Source organism: Antrostomus carolinensis, unplaced genomic scaffold (assembly GCF_000700745.2).
Source record: "Antrostomus carolinensis isolate BGI_N321 unplaced genomic scaffold, ASM70074v2 scaffold6315, whole genome shotgun sequence".
In the NCBI taxonomy this organism is placed as follows: Eukaryota; Metazoa; Chordata; class Aves; order Caprimulgiformes; family Caprimulgidae; genus Antrostomus; species Antrostomus carolinensis.
Genome location: NW_010316983.1, coordinates 1,944 through 17,693, shown reverse-complemented (window position 1 = coordinate 17,693; position 15,750 = coordinate 1,944). Strand labels below are relative to the sequence as shown.

The 15,750-nt window shown below is 48.8% G+C and overlaps 1 protein-coding gene across 1 annotated transcript; it reads right to left on the bottom strand.

Annotated features, from left to right (window-relative positions):
* Positions 1–3,623: 3,623 nt before the first annotated feature.
* LOC104525303 (suppressor of cytokine signaling 1) lies at positions 3,624–4,369 on the bottom strand. The gene has a single exon (XM_010168415.1). The coding sequence runs from the start codon at positions 4,305–4,307 to the stop codon at positions 3,624–3,626; it is 684 nt and encodes a 227-aa protein (XP_010166717.1). The 5' UTR covers positions 4,308–4,369.
* Positions 4,370–15,750: the final 11,381 nt, after the last annotated feature.

Genomic DNA, 15,750 nt, shown 5'->3' with positions numbered 1-15,750 from the left:
TCCTGCGCTCGGTTATAAACGTGGAAGAAATTAGCCTGCTCTTTCCCCCCTTCCCCTGGTTTCTGAAGGGAAGGCAGGAAGGCAGGCAAGGCGTCTCAGTGATGACACCCCCAAGGAAGGAAAGGACAGAAGGCACAGGCAGGATGCCTGGGGCAGTAGAGCCTGTCCCACTTCTCTCGCTGTAGGCACAGAGGGAGGGCAGCCATGCAGCTGACCCCACCGAGGCAGGGGCTTCACCTGAGAGCCAGAGGACGGACCCAAAACACAGGTGCCTGGAGCCACCCGAGATGCCCCTGCACCCAAGGCGCTGGCAGGGCAGGCGTAAGATCTACAGGAGACTTGTGCTCTGCTGGAGCTCTGCCCAAAGAGCATTGAGGGCGAGCAACAGGATGGTGCCTGAAGCCATGCAGCTGACCCCACCGAGGCAGGGGCTTCACCTGAGAGCCAGAGGACGGACCCAAAACACAGGTGCCTGGAGCCACCCGAGATGCCCCTGCACCCAAGGCGCTGGCAGGGCAGGCGTAAGATCTACAGGAGACTTGTGCTCTGCTGGAGCTCTGCCCAAAGAGCATTGAGGGCGAGCAACAGGATGGTGCCTGAGACCAGGCCAAATAGCACACGTGTGACCCAGGCACGCTCCATGCAGTGTGGGGAAAGTAGAAGGGAAGTGGTTTTCCATCTTTCGACATGCCACAGCACTTGGCTGGCACTGCCACCATCCCAGCCCCTCTGCAGGGGCCTTTGCGGGAACAGCACCTGCAGTGACAGCACCACCACCTCCACCTCCTCCATGGCCAGTCCCACCTCCCTGCCCTGTGAAAATGTCGGACTGCTGAATTGTTCAGGGAAAAGGACCCCACGAGGTCGCTAGTCCAACCTGGGGATCACACCAGGGCCAGCTCTGAGGTCACATCATGTTGCTCCAGGCTTGATCCAATTGCGTCTTGAAACTTCCAAGCATGGAGATGGTACTTCTCTGGGCAACCTGCCCCTCAACCGGACTAGGGTCATGGGAAAAAGTCTCCTCCCAGCAAGCCTGGACTTGTTTCCCCTATGTCTGCCATGCACCACTGTGGTGAGCCTGGCTCCTTGCTGACCTCCTCATAGGTACAGGGAGACTGCTGTCAGGTCCCTCTGAAGCCATCTCATTTGCAGGCTGAACAAGCCCAGCTCCCTCAACGTCTCCTCACAGGCCAAGTGCCTTCAGCCCCCTGAGCTTCTTGGGGTCACCCCCACCTCCCAATATCATTCCAATTTATTGCAGTTTTGCTGCAGTAGGGAGCTCCAAACTGGATGCAAGACTCTAACAGGGGCCTAAGGAGCAGCGAGTAAAAGGAGGTAATCACTTCCCGCGTCTGCTGGTGGTGCTCCTGTTAATACAGCCCAGGATGCCATTGGTCTTTGCTGCCTGACAGACTGCAGGAGGATTCAGCTTTGCTGCCTGCCAAGACCCCCTGGTCCTTGCATAGGTTACAGTGCTCAGACAGGGCTGCTTCAGGAGCTGGAGATACCAATAACCCTGAGCGACAGGGTGTGTCAGTCCTGACCCACAGGACTGTTCTCTCAGGGTGGGTCAAACCCCAGCCCCCCTCATGATGCTGCCTGGGGTAACGCAGGGCACCCCGGCCCTCACCCAGGGCATCAGACTGACTCGGGCATCCGAGGCTCCAGTTCACCACCTCTAATGGACAGATGCAATTACCTGCTTAGCTTTTTGCCCTGGCCCTGCGCAAGATGACAGCTCCAACAGCAACACCATACCTACGTGTCAACTGCCACAGTGTGTGTGAACCCTGTGACAGTGAACAATCCCAGCTCACGCTTTTGCACTGGGCTGAGAGCCGCAGCAGCTGCGGGGCCACCCAGCTGCTCCTGGCCTCCCTGACACCAAGAGGAGCAGGTGTCAGGGAGAAGATGGCCACTTCTCTGGCACTTATTTAACTGCCTTGGTTCATAAGCCAGCGCCTTGATATAGGAGGCCAGGCACCTTGCCATCAGCAGAGCGACAGAGCCCTCCAGAGAATAATTCAGAGCGTCCAAGTTAGGCTCCTGTGATGAATCACACCGTGTATCTCTCTCTCTGTGCTGACCGCACGCTTTGGCTCCTCAGATAAGGTACCTGAAGCCAAAAGAGCAGATTCAGAGTAATCTCTCTCCACATTCAGCTTTCTTCCCCAAACAAGTCTGAAGGGGAAAGTCAGCGCGAGCTCAGCAGGCTGCCCGCATGGCTGCGGATCCCTGGCAGCACGCAAAACAGTCTGGCTCCAGTTTTACAGTATCTGAATTTCTCCTTTCATGTAGCTGTGTTCAGTCACTTATTTCAAAGACAATCATACCTGCCTGCACCCTTGAAATGAACCCTAACCCTATTTAAGCCAACTCTGTTCCTCTCATGTGTACTCATCCTCACCAGTCTGAGTTCACTGACGCTGTGTCCTGTTCTAGGATCTTGAATTACTCATGTTCCTTTCAAATACTCAGTACAAATTTTAAGGTAGTAAAAATACTTCTGAAAAATCTCATTCCTGCATTTTTAGGAAGTATCTGATGTTTAGAAAATTCTTTACTTGATTACACTATAAGATGAATTAATTTTATTGTTCCCAGCTAGGACCATTCATTTATGTCCTGCTTTTGACCTCATAAGAGATTCACTTGTTCGGTTTCAGTTTGATTACCATGTCTCAGCACTAAACTAGCCAGGTTTACAACACTGCAAGGGAATGAAAATATCACTGTGTATTCATCGACTTTTAAAAATAAGTATAAAACCACGTTTATTAAAATTTTTAAGTCTTATGTAAAAAAATTATTTGCCTTTTTTTTCAGGCAAAACCAAACCGTATTTTCATGCTCTGTAGGTGGCAGCAGCATACTATCAGATGAGGATACGAAAGGGCACTGGATCCCATCAGCTCACATCCTCCCAGGGCAGACCTGATTCTCCAGACCAGGGTTACCTCCACAGGAACACCATTCCCTTAACATAACATAACTCACCTGCACTCCCAAAAACCTGTTCAAATAAAGCAATGCAAAAGCCAGTGAAGCTGCACGTATCGTACATGGCTGCAATGGACTCCGCCGAGTGCAAACGTTGGCCTCTGAGGTGGCGCCCATCGCATTTGTGCTGCAAGGAGCACAACATGCTCACGCTCCGCCGTAGCCACGTGGGTATCTGGTCGGCACAGGGGTCATGCCCACCGATGCCCGAGCTGCACCACTGTGGGACTGGACTCAGCCATACCACTTCAGGAGGGCAGATTTGTAGTAGAAATGAGCTTAGGCACTTTGGGGTAGAGGAAAATACAGGACTGACCTGGGAGGACAGGTAACTCGCTGCCTTCTCAAGCTTACAAGTTATAAATGGAGCAAAGAGCAGGATTTGGTGGGGGGGGAAAATCTCTGCTCTTCAGGTTGGCTTTACCCCAGGCATCTCTCAGAAAGGCCACACACACTGTACATACGCGAGGACACAGCTGTCACAGCCAGTGGGTTCAAGCCCTGCTCCTCCTGCCCTCTCTCCCGCTGCCACCAGCCAGTCCAGCCCCACCTGCACGGCGTGTATCCCACCAGCACAGCTACGTAACAGGCACCTCTCTTCGTCTCCCATGTGCATGGCATCATCTCCCAGTCCAGGACGGTGAGGGGCTGGGGACCGTGCTCGTCTCCAACCCTCCCCGTCCACCTCGGGGTGAGACCACCTCCTCCCTGGGGCACATCCCCAAGGAGCCCCCCAGCCCTGCTTCGTCCCCCGTCATGGTGCCAGTGGGCAGACTCCGGCAGCACAGTTCTCGCAGCGTGGGCACTGCCCGGCGGCTCCGGCACAGGGGCTCAGAGAAGACCAGGGGGGTTCCCCCCATCTCGTCAAAGTGCAAGGGGTTGTTTCGGGTCCCTGCCACCACCAGCTCCAGCAGCTGGACCACACAATCCGAAAACCAGTTCTTCAGGCGGAAATAGCCCTCCTGGAAAGAGATTCGGAGGCTGACGGGCCCCGTTGGCATCCGCACGCTCAGGCTGAACAAGCAGTTCCCCTGTGAGCTGTCCCGCACCAAGTAGGTGCCGACAGGCTCACGCTGGAGCTTGGCGTGAGCCTCCCCCACAGACAAGGGGCCCCAGTAGAAGTCACTGGCCTGGAGGATGCTGAGGGATCGCTCCAGGACTTCCCACTCGCAGCTGCGAAACATCCGGAAACGATCGGGCAAGCCGGGGGGCGCAGGGCTGGGGAGAATGCTCCGATGCTGCCTTTGCGGACGAGAAACAGTGGTGTGCGTGTTGTGCAGATCATCTGGCCTCCCTCTGATCATTTCTCAAAGAGCCCATGGATCCTGGAAAGATGCTGCCTTTACCATGCTTCCTCCTTTGCATCCAGCCTGTGGGACAGAGGGAGAGTGAGGCAAACCCAATACCTTCTTCTAACCGGGTAAATGAAGACACTTCGCAAGGGAGAAAGACCAGCAAGAGTACTAAAGAGGGTACTAAGGAGCTACGGTACGTCACCACCCTCTAGCTATAGGGACAACCAAGGATATGTGTGCAGGAAGGGCTCCATCTAGGTCCCCCACCAGCACAAGGTAGCACCTTACAGAGCTCTGTATCCACCGGTGTCTGTGATTCACACCAGCATACCCTTGAGCAGGCTGGTTTGAACCCAGCAGATCTCGGTATTTCGAGATTTACCTCGTTGGATGTTTAGGGGCTTTTCAGAGCAGCCTTGAGACTGGCAAGAGGAAATGACACCCCAAATCAGAAGGGTAAAATTTCCAAAGGCAAGAATGTATTGTTTACTTTGTCATTCAGTGAAAGGTGGAAAGGCTTCCTCATGCCTCCCCAACCCATCCTCCAACTAAAGGACAGACAACAGGACTTAGAAGAAGCAGAAGATGAGAATGAGCCTTTCCCACCAAACTCCAAGAACCACTCCCTCGTCCCAGGACACGCCTGTTCAGTGTGCCAGGAGACAGCAAAGGTCTCACATCAAAACCCCTTCAAAAAATGTTTCACCACCAACTTCAGGGCTGGGACTGTGACAAATGAGATCACTTAATGATCAAGACCCCTTCAAAAAGTGTTTCACCACCAACTTCAGGGCTGGGACTGTCACAAATGAGACCACTTAACACTGGTACCAGATGCTGCTAATGTCCAAGAATCAGTTCTGCTCAGGCCCTTCCATACTCTTAACTTCTGTTTCTGCCAGAGGGACATCTCGCCCCACCAGCAGATGATGCTGTCCTCTCCCAGTCACCACCCTCCTCTCATGTGCTGCATTCCAGGTGCCCTCCCTTGCTCATCTCCTGCACCTCATGTTATCACCAGGCTGTCTGTTTTCAAAAATGCAAATTCCTGCATCCAGTCTTGCCATGAGCCATCCAAGTCACTTCAATTATATTAAAAAATACATATTCTGCATGTGTGTGTGTGTATATATATATATATATATACATATGCGCACAAACACAAAAACCACAGCCCCAAGCCAGAGGCTCATTCTGTGTGAGAAGCCGAGCTGTTACATACCACTTCCCCAGGCCTGACAAGTCAGTAGCTCACCGCCAAACCCTGCCCTCAGTCCCTTGACATACTCCATTAACCCAGTCACACTTGCTGACAGCAACAGCCGTGCTCAGAGCAGAACACTGCTGACACGCAGCCTGCAGCAGAGGAAGAGACGTGCTCCTCTGTCTCTGGCAGTCCCTCTGCCACAGACTCGCAGGAGAACCGGGGCTCACAGCGGGCAGGCAGCCCACCAGGCAACGTGCAGGGACCTGCAGAGGGCTTGCTCTGGAGGGAGAGCTTTATGTTAGGCTTATCTCCTTGCCAGGATCCCCTTATCTCGCACCTTTTGCTGGCTATTCAAAAGCCTCGTGCTCGTTTCAGTGCTCCTGCCAGCTGGATGGCCCCACGGAGCCCACTCGGCGTCGGGGAAAATGACAGGGAGCAGCAGGACAAAACGCCTTTCCCTCGCACAGGCACAGTAGTTTTGGAAAGGAGGCAGCTGCCTGGCAATGCCTTGCCTACAGTCACCTTTTCTCTCCTAACATCTTTCCCAATGCTTAACAGTAATACCCAATGTAGTTGTCAGGCACATCTCCATACATGGAGCCATAAACATTCTTTCCAGGAGCAGCCTGGGGGAAGCCTTCTCCAATTTCTAGCCCTGTGATTTGAAGTCCACAAGCTGCCTAATGTCCCTGATACCTGCCCTTTAGCTACGTGTCACCACGGGAGGGAAATTCCACACTCGGAGAAAGGTGGGAGGGGTAGGAAGGAGTTAATCAAGTTGAGTTTTTTTCTTTTCCATTAAAAAAAAACAAACAAACAAAAAAGCAGCAGTTGAAAGCTGCTGGGATGGTTCAGCAAGTCAGAATAAATCTTAGGGGAAGCTGATTTAGTGAGCAGAACGCAAGTAAACAGTTGCCACGTGCAGTGACTAGGGCCATCGATCACCACCAAAAACTCAACACTGTAGGTGCCACAAGAAGCCGCAGCATCTCTGTCCCTTTCCTCCTCCTCTCTGCTGGGCGAGGAAGCTATAGAGCCCTCTGACATGAGCCCCTATAGAAAAAGAAGGTCATACTCCTGCCAGCTGCCTCCAGGGCTGCAGCTATAACCTCAACGGGAGCAAGAAGGAGCCTTGTTCCTACCAGCTGCCACTTTTTCCCAAACAGCAACTTCTCTTGGGTCCAAATAGAAGTTTTGCCAGTCTCATGGGTCTAGGTTGGAAAATGAATTAAAGCAGGAAAACTGAAGCAGGCAGCTGTCTTTCATTTCCAGGCTAGTTTTAAAAATAACAAACAAATAGATAATTTGTTTAAGGCTGCAGATGCTATTTGACAGAAAAAAAATAAACTTGTTTGTCCCAATTTTCAACCTTGAGTCATTCTCCCAAGTCCTTTAAGAAAAATCCACTGCTACTAGAAGTCTGACTGACTAAGAACTGAGACCGTGTCACTGTTTCGAATTCAAAGTAAATGCAAAAATAGCACCCTCACAATTTGTTCACTCGGTTTGAAATCTACATATGGGTCAGAGCCTCAGATGGCTGTGAATTTGTTTAGTTTCAGTGACCCATTTCCAACAGATGACTGCCTGGCCTGCAGTGCAGTATTAGTTATGTTAATATTAGCTCTAGAAGTGCTTCCTGATATTACCTTTAAGGTTCACTTTTAATGGGTCAACAAGACCTACATGTATATGACCTCCTCCCAGGTCAAGGAGGATAAGCAGACTCTCAGGACTAGCCAGCCCAGGAGTGTAACAAGTACACATGCATATTAGTTCTGCTTCTGATTTGCCACACCATGATTTGCTTTCCCTTCTGCTCCCTCCAAAAAAGCCCCAAAAAACCCAACACCCAAACATGTTACTACCTCCCTACTGCAAGACAATCCGAACAGTGCTTGCAGCTGAAGCAATATACCCTAAAAAGCTGGTGTCCTGCTAATTAAAAGGCTGGATAAGTTTCCCAAGACTTTCTGATTTGCTGCAAGTTCAAGAGCTTTTCAAAATAAGTGCTCTTGACACAGGGCATTCTGCTTTCCTCCTCGCTCATGACCCAGGCAAAGCAGCGTATTTCATACAATTCTAGTGAACTAGGGGACTGTGTGCAGTCCCTGGTGTCAGCCAAACCAGCCTTGTACCCTGGGGCCTGGCAAATCTGTTTTGTTCAATGGAAGCTTCAAGTACTCAGCGATGGTGCATTCTTGCACTCCTCCTCCAGGACACTGGAAAGAGCTTACCTCTTTAGATTTACCACCCACAGGGATGAGTTTCTGGATACCAGGCTTGGAAGTGGTCCAAATTCAAGAGCTCCGATGTGGCGCTTCCCAGTTTTTACAAAGCTTTACTTAATAGCAGATCCATCCTTTGAAAAGAAAGAGATGTCCATCAAACAGGTGACTAAGCCCATTAGTTCACCATAATGTGGATCTAAAATACAACCAATCTGGGGACAGGTTGTCTGTCTCAACCTCTTTGACCTGTATTATTGTAGAAGTATGTACACAGCACTTCAAACAGCAACAGAGACAACAGATTATTGTTGTTGTTTTTATTATTATTATTATTGCTACTTAAAAAGCCAGGAGCTGATGAGGTCCAGGCAGCTCACAGATGGCCTAAGGACAAATGCAAAGACCATAAAGTTGACATTATCTTCTGGAAGTGGGAACCATAAACCCCAAACTTTAAGAGGTGATGGCAACAGGAATAAGGTTTAGGATTTGTAACAGCAAACTCAGACTTGTGCTCAATGCAATGCACAACATTTAGAGTATCTTATCTGAAACCACGTAGGTAGACATTCGCTGCTAAGTTATCTGAATAGCGACCAAGCCCATCCTGGCCCACGCTCTTCTGCCCTGCTTCCCCAGCTCTCGAGGCTTTTCCTTCTCACCTCAAGGATGGAAAAGTAAACCTGATGACCTGGTGGAGCAGCAGACCACCACTTGTGCAATCATGTATCTATCAGTGGATCCATCAGCAAACTGAAAAAACGAACCCAGCCTTCTGCAGGCCTTTCAGAGGCAGTCCGTGTAAGGCCTCACTTACACCTAGGCTCCACTACTCAATATCAGTTCTCTACATCCCCCTCAGCCAAGTCCAGACTGGGTACACACCCCACAAGCCACATTGACCTGCAGCTAGCAGAACTGCTAGTCTATCCCATTACTACATCACCCACTCCGTTTGGTTTCAGCACCTCCCAGTTATCAATCCTGCAGTTCCCAGAGCAGTTAGATGGAGCCTCGGGTAGTTTGGAAATGCTCTCCCTGAGGTACCCCGCAAGCCATTGCAGCAGCGTCCCCATTTCAGGCAGCAGAGCCTGAGCAGACATCTCTTGCTTGCACGTCTGCATCCCACAGAAATGCGCTGCCTTCTGATTTGTGGCTAGAGAGGATGTTTCAAAGAAAAGCTCGAGCCAACGTCTGGAAGAGAAACCTCCTCAGTAAGAGCCAAGCACGCAGCGTTGTGTTTTAATGGTGGGGCAGCCCGGGTCCCCCCGCCTGCCACTGTCTGCCACACACTGGCACCAGTTTAAACCACACCATCACTGCCATGGTGCGTGGCTGCGCAGCCACACCAATGCCCCTTGTCACAAGCACCCTGCCACAGCCAAGACAACCAGGGCTGATCCAGAAAGGGCGCGTGGAGGGGAAGGGAAAGGCAGGAGACACATAGACAGACGTGCGCCAAAGAGCGCAGAGGGAGCTGTGGTTAGGCGAGGAAAGTGGTGCAGCTCAGCTAAAAGGACCAACGTTAATCACAGCCAATTTCTCCAGCACAAAGCAGGCCTAGGAGACGTTGCAGTTCCCTCTATCTTTTACGCCACGGCTATAAATAGGGTTTGATGCGAGGCTGCCATTATGTATGACATGTGAGGGACTGTGGAAAAAAGAAAAAAAACCCACACCACATATACACACCCCAAACCAAAACCATGTTTCCCTATAAGACCAGTATTCCACAAGGATGCAATAAAATAAATAAATAAATTAAAATAATATATGGAAGAAGTCGAGGCAGTACATACACCATGACAGTTCCTGCCCCCATGCAGTAGAGATGCCGAGCAGGAGGATCCTGCATGCAGACTCTGGGAACCAGCTGCTGGAGACCTTGCAAGAGGACCTGTCTTATCAAACCCTTCCCAACATTTTAGCATTGGGCAACATACTTCAAAACCCACAAATAACTTCCCATGGATCTGATATTTAAGCTTTATACTTCTTATAATATTTTTCTATGACGTGCTTTCTGTATTAACGTGACGCTTTGTTGATACAGGCTAAAAGGTTTTTACCCCGAGAAAACCCACAAGATAGTGTGATGTGGGGTCAAATATTCTTCACGGCAGGGAAGTCTGCAAGCATGTTTGGTTTCTGCAAAACATGCTTCAAAAAAAGAAGGAAGGTGGCAGTTTACAGGGAAAGCTAATTGCTTTTCCTGGACTAACCAAAAACAATGGAATAAAGACCCCATTTTCAGGGTCCCCTCCTCACACCTTGGAAACACTATGCACATTCAGAACAACTACTTCCAAATGAAACAGCCTATTCCTTGTAGAAATAGCCCAGCGTGAAACTGTAATCCTGCCATTTCAGGATATACAGAGAAGCCACATTGCTTCCCTGAACCCGAACACTGTTGCGCAGTAGCCACACTTGAACTACACACTTGAAGAACTACAGCTTGTTCCACAGCAAGCGAAACTACCAAAACTACCAACTGACTTCTGGCACAGACAGCTTCTACTGGAGACTGAATTATTTTTCCCCACCCTGTAACTGGGGAAAAGAGAAATATAAAAAAAAAATAAAAAAAAAAATAGAAAAAGCAGATCAGAGGGGTTACTCCTAAGTTTCAAAGTTGCAGCTGAGGCTAACCTGCCATGGCTTAAGTAGAGTTGTTGTTGCTTACCTCTGGCCAACACAACAGCATTTTTGGTAAGCAAGGGAGGCCTGGTGACGTCGCTCCTGACCCTTGCAGTTTCATAGCAAGCAGTCATCCCTGCAAATGCCAGTGCAGCAGAGCTACACCTCTCCTTCCCTCCCTCCCCACTGCCCACTGACTGGGGAAGCAGCCCTCTGGAAAGGCGGCTGGGGCTCTCCTAGTTTGGGTGCAGAAATGAGGAGATGGGGTGAAGGAACAATGAGGAGGAAGAAAGAGGACAAGACAACACCAGTCCCTTGTGGCTCCCTATTGCAAACGCTCTGTCCCACCTGCCCGCTGAGAGGGGATTAGTGGGAAGGGGGTAGCAATGCCCAGGGCTGCATCCTCACCCTCAGTCGATGCAGGGCTCTGCATCCACCAGTCACAGCTTCTCAGCCTTGCCAGCTCCCCCGTCCCCAGACCAGCAGCACAGATGCGTTTCCTCCATTCCAGCCTCTCTCAGCTAAATTGACTTTTTTCACTTGTTCCAGCACCCTGTTTGAGGAAAACAGCAAATCCTGAGAAGCGAAGGCCGTCAGCAGTCCCCGCGATGGCTGTGGCCTCTTATCAAAACCATCGCATTTAGCGGGAAAGGAATTCAAAGAAGCAGCTAACTCTAAGAAATGAGCAGTGTTCACAGCTAAAACTGGTTCAGTATCATGTTCAGAACCAGGATTTTAGAGAAGACTTACAGACGCTTAACCAACGCCAGCCAGAGCCCAGGGTCACACGGGAGAGATCCTCCCTTGGCTCTTCAGAAGAACCAGCTTCAGAAGATGCGAGGGGCCATTGTGCAGTACCAGTTACTGTGCCTTCAGAGGAAGGGGTGAGGGTCAGAAAGCACAAATGCATCACAACACTAAGTTTTATAACAGGGAATTTCCAACACACAAAATAAAGAAACTAGTCCTGAGAGTCAAAAGTGAAAAGAAACAAAACAAAAAAAAAAAAGTAATGAGAGGTTATTTAGGAAATCTTAAAGTGATAGAACGTGAAGACCTCCCACAAATGATAGAGGAGAGACATTGCCTGGCTAGGAGGACAGGCTTGAGGGACAACATAGGTCACACTACAGGTATTAGCTGAAGGTGTGACAGCTTGCAAGGGCCTCTGCTGTGGATCAGAGGCACTGAATACCACACACACACTACGAAACCAAAGTCCCTGCCCAAATCTCTCTACAACCTCAATAATGCTTCAGAAAATGAAAACCTAACCCTGGTAGAGACAATATAAAGGAATATAAATTACGGATGGTAGGGAGCAAATTTACATGAGGATGGCTGGCACGAAACTAGGACAGCAGGTAGCCAAGATAAACAAAACAAAAACCAGAAAACAAATGATGTTTTCAGTTTATCAAAAATAGAAAAACCTCTGGGGGAATCATTTAGTTGACTGTGATACCAGCAAGCGAGGATGAGGACACTGCAGAGAACCTACATAAGCAAGTAGATTTTTTTTTTTCTTGCATAAGATGCTGAGGAAATTTCCCAATATTTAAAGCTATTTAACCTGAAGGCAGGGAAGGGGGGTACTCTATCAGAAGAGATGGGGAAAAGTTACATTAAAGAGCAGAAAGGCAGTGGGACACAGTACCCTATACCCAGGGATTCTGAAGGAATTTGGAAATGGCTGGTTAAGATGCAGAGAGAGGTGCTCTTTCAATCAAATCAGCTGCTATTACCATTGCCAGAGGGCTACAAGTGTTGTAGGGAACATTTTTTTGACAGGTATTGCTAAGGCAGGAGCAGCACAAGACTACCTGACTGTGGGGGAGAGGCAATCCCTGGATAGGGCTCTCCATCAGGGAGACGGTACCTAAAGCAGGAACAGCTGTCAGGACATGCCTTGCACTTCCCCAAATCCTCCATGCCAGAAGCACGCCAAAAAGTGAGATGTGGTGCATGAGGTGAAGAGCCAGCAGCACCCCAGGACCTGTAAAGCAGATGCACAGAAGACAAGGAGCAGTCGCTCCCCGGGATGATGGGAGGTGGAAAAGGGGTGTCCTGAGGAAACCAAGGCATTTCAGCCCCTGCATATCTGATCACCTCTCTGCCACCCTCCCAGCTGCTATGTCTTCCCCTCAAATCAGCACAGCCCACTTTGCAGAGTGTCCCTCCCCATGACAGGCTGGTAGGTACAAGTAGCCCAAAGCCACCCCCAGCCCAGGTGCAAGTGACTCCCTTCCCCCTGCCCATGCAAATACACACGTTAATCCAGATCCCTTTCTAGAAATTGCCTCCCCCTGTCTCCAAGCTGCCACTGCCCATGTCACCTCAAACACCAGAGGTTTAACCCTCCCCCCAGCAGCCAGCTTCCAGCCTCGTGTTACTTAAACCTAGGCAGCCAGCTGGAAAAGCGGCGAGCCCCCTCCACCACCTTCCCAGGTGACAAAATTCCTTCACTCTCTGCAGGCCAGAGAAGTCAGAGGTCACTCAAAATTTGGCAGGCTGGCAAACACCAGGGGGTCAGGCAAGACTCTGTCCTGACAAATGCCAAGTGCACGCTAACTTGTAGGAAAACAAACTGGGTCTATATTTCAAAGAGCAATAAATTAAGTGGCACAGTTGACCAAGGAGCCAAGTAACGGTGCTGAGGGTTCATTAAGGAAAGTTCTAGCTCCAAATGCAAAAGTAGTCATTAAAAACCAAGAAGCAAACACGAGCATGAGGTTGCAAAATGGATGTGTGGGAACATAACAGTAATGTCACCACCTGAGATAATACGTTCAGTTCCAGTCACCTTAATAAAAACAGATAGAGCTGAAATAAAGGGGATGAGCCTAAAATAGGTGATAAGAAGTCACGTGTGAGTGTTCAGACAGAGAGAAACTGGAGAAACTTCATCCTCAGTTTAGAGAGGTGACAGATACAAGGGGATGCAAGAGAAAGATACAGTACAACTGGGCTGTTCTTTTTATGCTCTTTCATAAAACTAGAAGAGAGGAAGTTCAAAGGTGACTGAGATTGAAAAGTACCTAATTTTAAAACTCATAAAAGGAAAGACTCTAATCACATAGACATTAAAATGACGCTGCTGGGGAAAGTGAGAGAGCTGATCTGAAGAGTCTCATTTCTCTTCTTTCTAAAACGTCTCGGCTTTGTCTCTGTAAAGTACCCACCACACTATGCTTTAGCAGACCTTAGGCAGAGGAATCCAGCAGCAAAGGGATGGGCTTTTTGACATCACCTTTTAAAACCACCTCTTCAAACTTTACATAAGACTAAGGGGAGCCTAGCACAAGGCAGAAACATCCTTTAGTCATGCAAATCTGAAGAAGTAAACAAGGGTATATAAAGTCACAACAAGAAATCAACTATGGACCTGTTGCAAAGTAGTTAAAGTAGCTCAGCACATTTTTTCCTAATTTTTTAGTGACTGAGAAGAATAGCACCTCTCGCTTGGTCATGCTGCCTTGAATCTTGGTGTGCATCCTATACAAATGGCAGATTACTGCTAAAGCAGAATCAGAAACAGCTGTGGCTGTCTCAGCATCCCCGTGAGTGGGGCTCTTGGTCCATCACTTAGTCACTTAGCTGGACAGATGTCCAGATGTCTTGGAGGGTGAACATAACTTCTAGCAGAGAGGTCTGGAGAATATTTCCCCACCTCTGGCTTTCCTCTCTCCACATCCCAAAATCTCACCAGAAAACAAGGAAGAACTCAAAATATGAATGAAGAACACCACCGCTGGTCTGTCAAAAAGCACCATCAAGCCATTCCTGCAGACCTCTGTTCACATCACCATGAGCGTGCCGACCAAGGCGAACCTACGCCGAACCCACCTCAGCCTTAACAAGGCACCTTCAGCAAGCTGTGCAGAAGCCCAGCTACGTGGTTCAGATTGCAGGAACAGAAATGGAGATCTTGGACATTTTTCAAATGCTAATAGTCACACTTATTTTCTTCCCTGTCAGCCTTACCCTAAGTTTCCAAATAAACTTTGCTACCGAGGAAGTACGAAAGTAGATCCAAACTGTTTCTGAACTGAGAATTACACACACACAAGAAAAAACCCCCTGTTGCACAAGTCACAATCTGAAGTCAAAATTTTTATTCAAGCATTTGCAGGGAGTGAGGGGGAGGACAAAAACTCTCGGCTTAGACAAAGGCAACTGAATGCTGCTAGCTTAACCCAATTTTGCCAGCCACAGCTCCAAAAGAGCAGATGTCAAGCTAAAGAAGCCTATTTGCAAACTTAATATTGGCACCATTTGATTCTTTGCATCATACTTCACATGTGTTTGCGAACAAGCAGAGGCACAGAAAGCGCATGGGGAGCAGGAAGGGAGAAGGCAGAGAGAATGTGCATTATCAAAATACCTTGAGAGCAGTTCTTGGAAATGTGCAGCCTGCAAGCCTGTATCAGACACTCATTTCCTGTGAAGTGCACACGGGCCTTTTCATTTCTCCACTGAAGAGGACGAAAATAAGGGGGCAGCTCTAAACACTCCAAAAACAACACAAAACCAGCATTTAGCGATTTAACTAAAACTGAATTAACATTTTTATAGTATTAAATACCAATCAAACAGAAGCAGACATTCCCAGAAGTTTAAAAAGCAGGACTTCCTACACCTCTCACTTCTAAACCTTAACTTGAAATCTTGCACTTGGCTGGGAGGAAAATTAATTTAGTCGAGTCATTTTGACCACTCACTAACACAAAGCTACCAAATCCTGCTACATCAAACACCACTGCACTTTTTTTTTCAGCAAAATGATGAGCTAATAAATACCTTATTGAGGCAGAAGACTGCAGGATATGCACAAATGCAAACCAGAAGAGCAGGCAGTAGTGAAGTAGACTGACAGGATAGAAAGGGGTAAGCTGATATCACGCCTGCCTTCTGCCTCTACCTACATGTAATCAAGGATCTAATTAATGTAGCATTTAGTTGTATTATTTTAAAGAGACATATGATGCCTCCTAATGATGCACACACTTAGTACCTTTATTCTATAAAAAGAATATGGCATACGCAGCTCTAGTACCATCCACATTTCATTTACAGAGATGCAGGTGCCCACCTCTCCTGGCTTGTGAGCTTTCGGCAAACGCCACTAGCTGAGGTCTGCAGCAGCCACTTCGCCACAGCTTTTATTAATCAACCACAGCGTCAACCCGCTCCAAGTGATGTCATATTTAAGTATTGCCACTATCTGTTTATTGCTGACCAGAGTAAGGTAGGGGAAACCAGGAGAGAGAGAAGCCTGTGGGTGGTAGGGGAAGGTGGGGGTGGTGAGGAGCTGCAGGGAAAGACTTAGAGGAAAAAGCAAAACCCCAGTGGGGATGGAGAGAAAGAGGAGCAA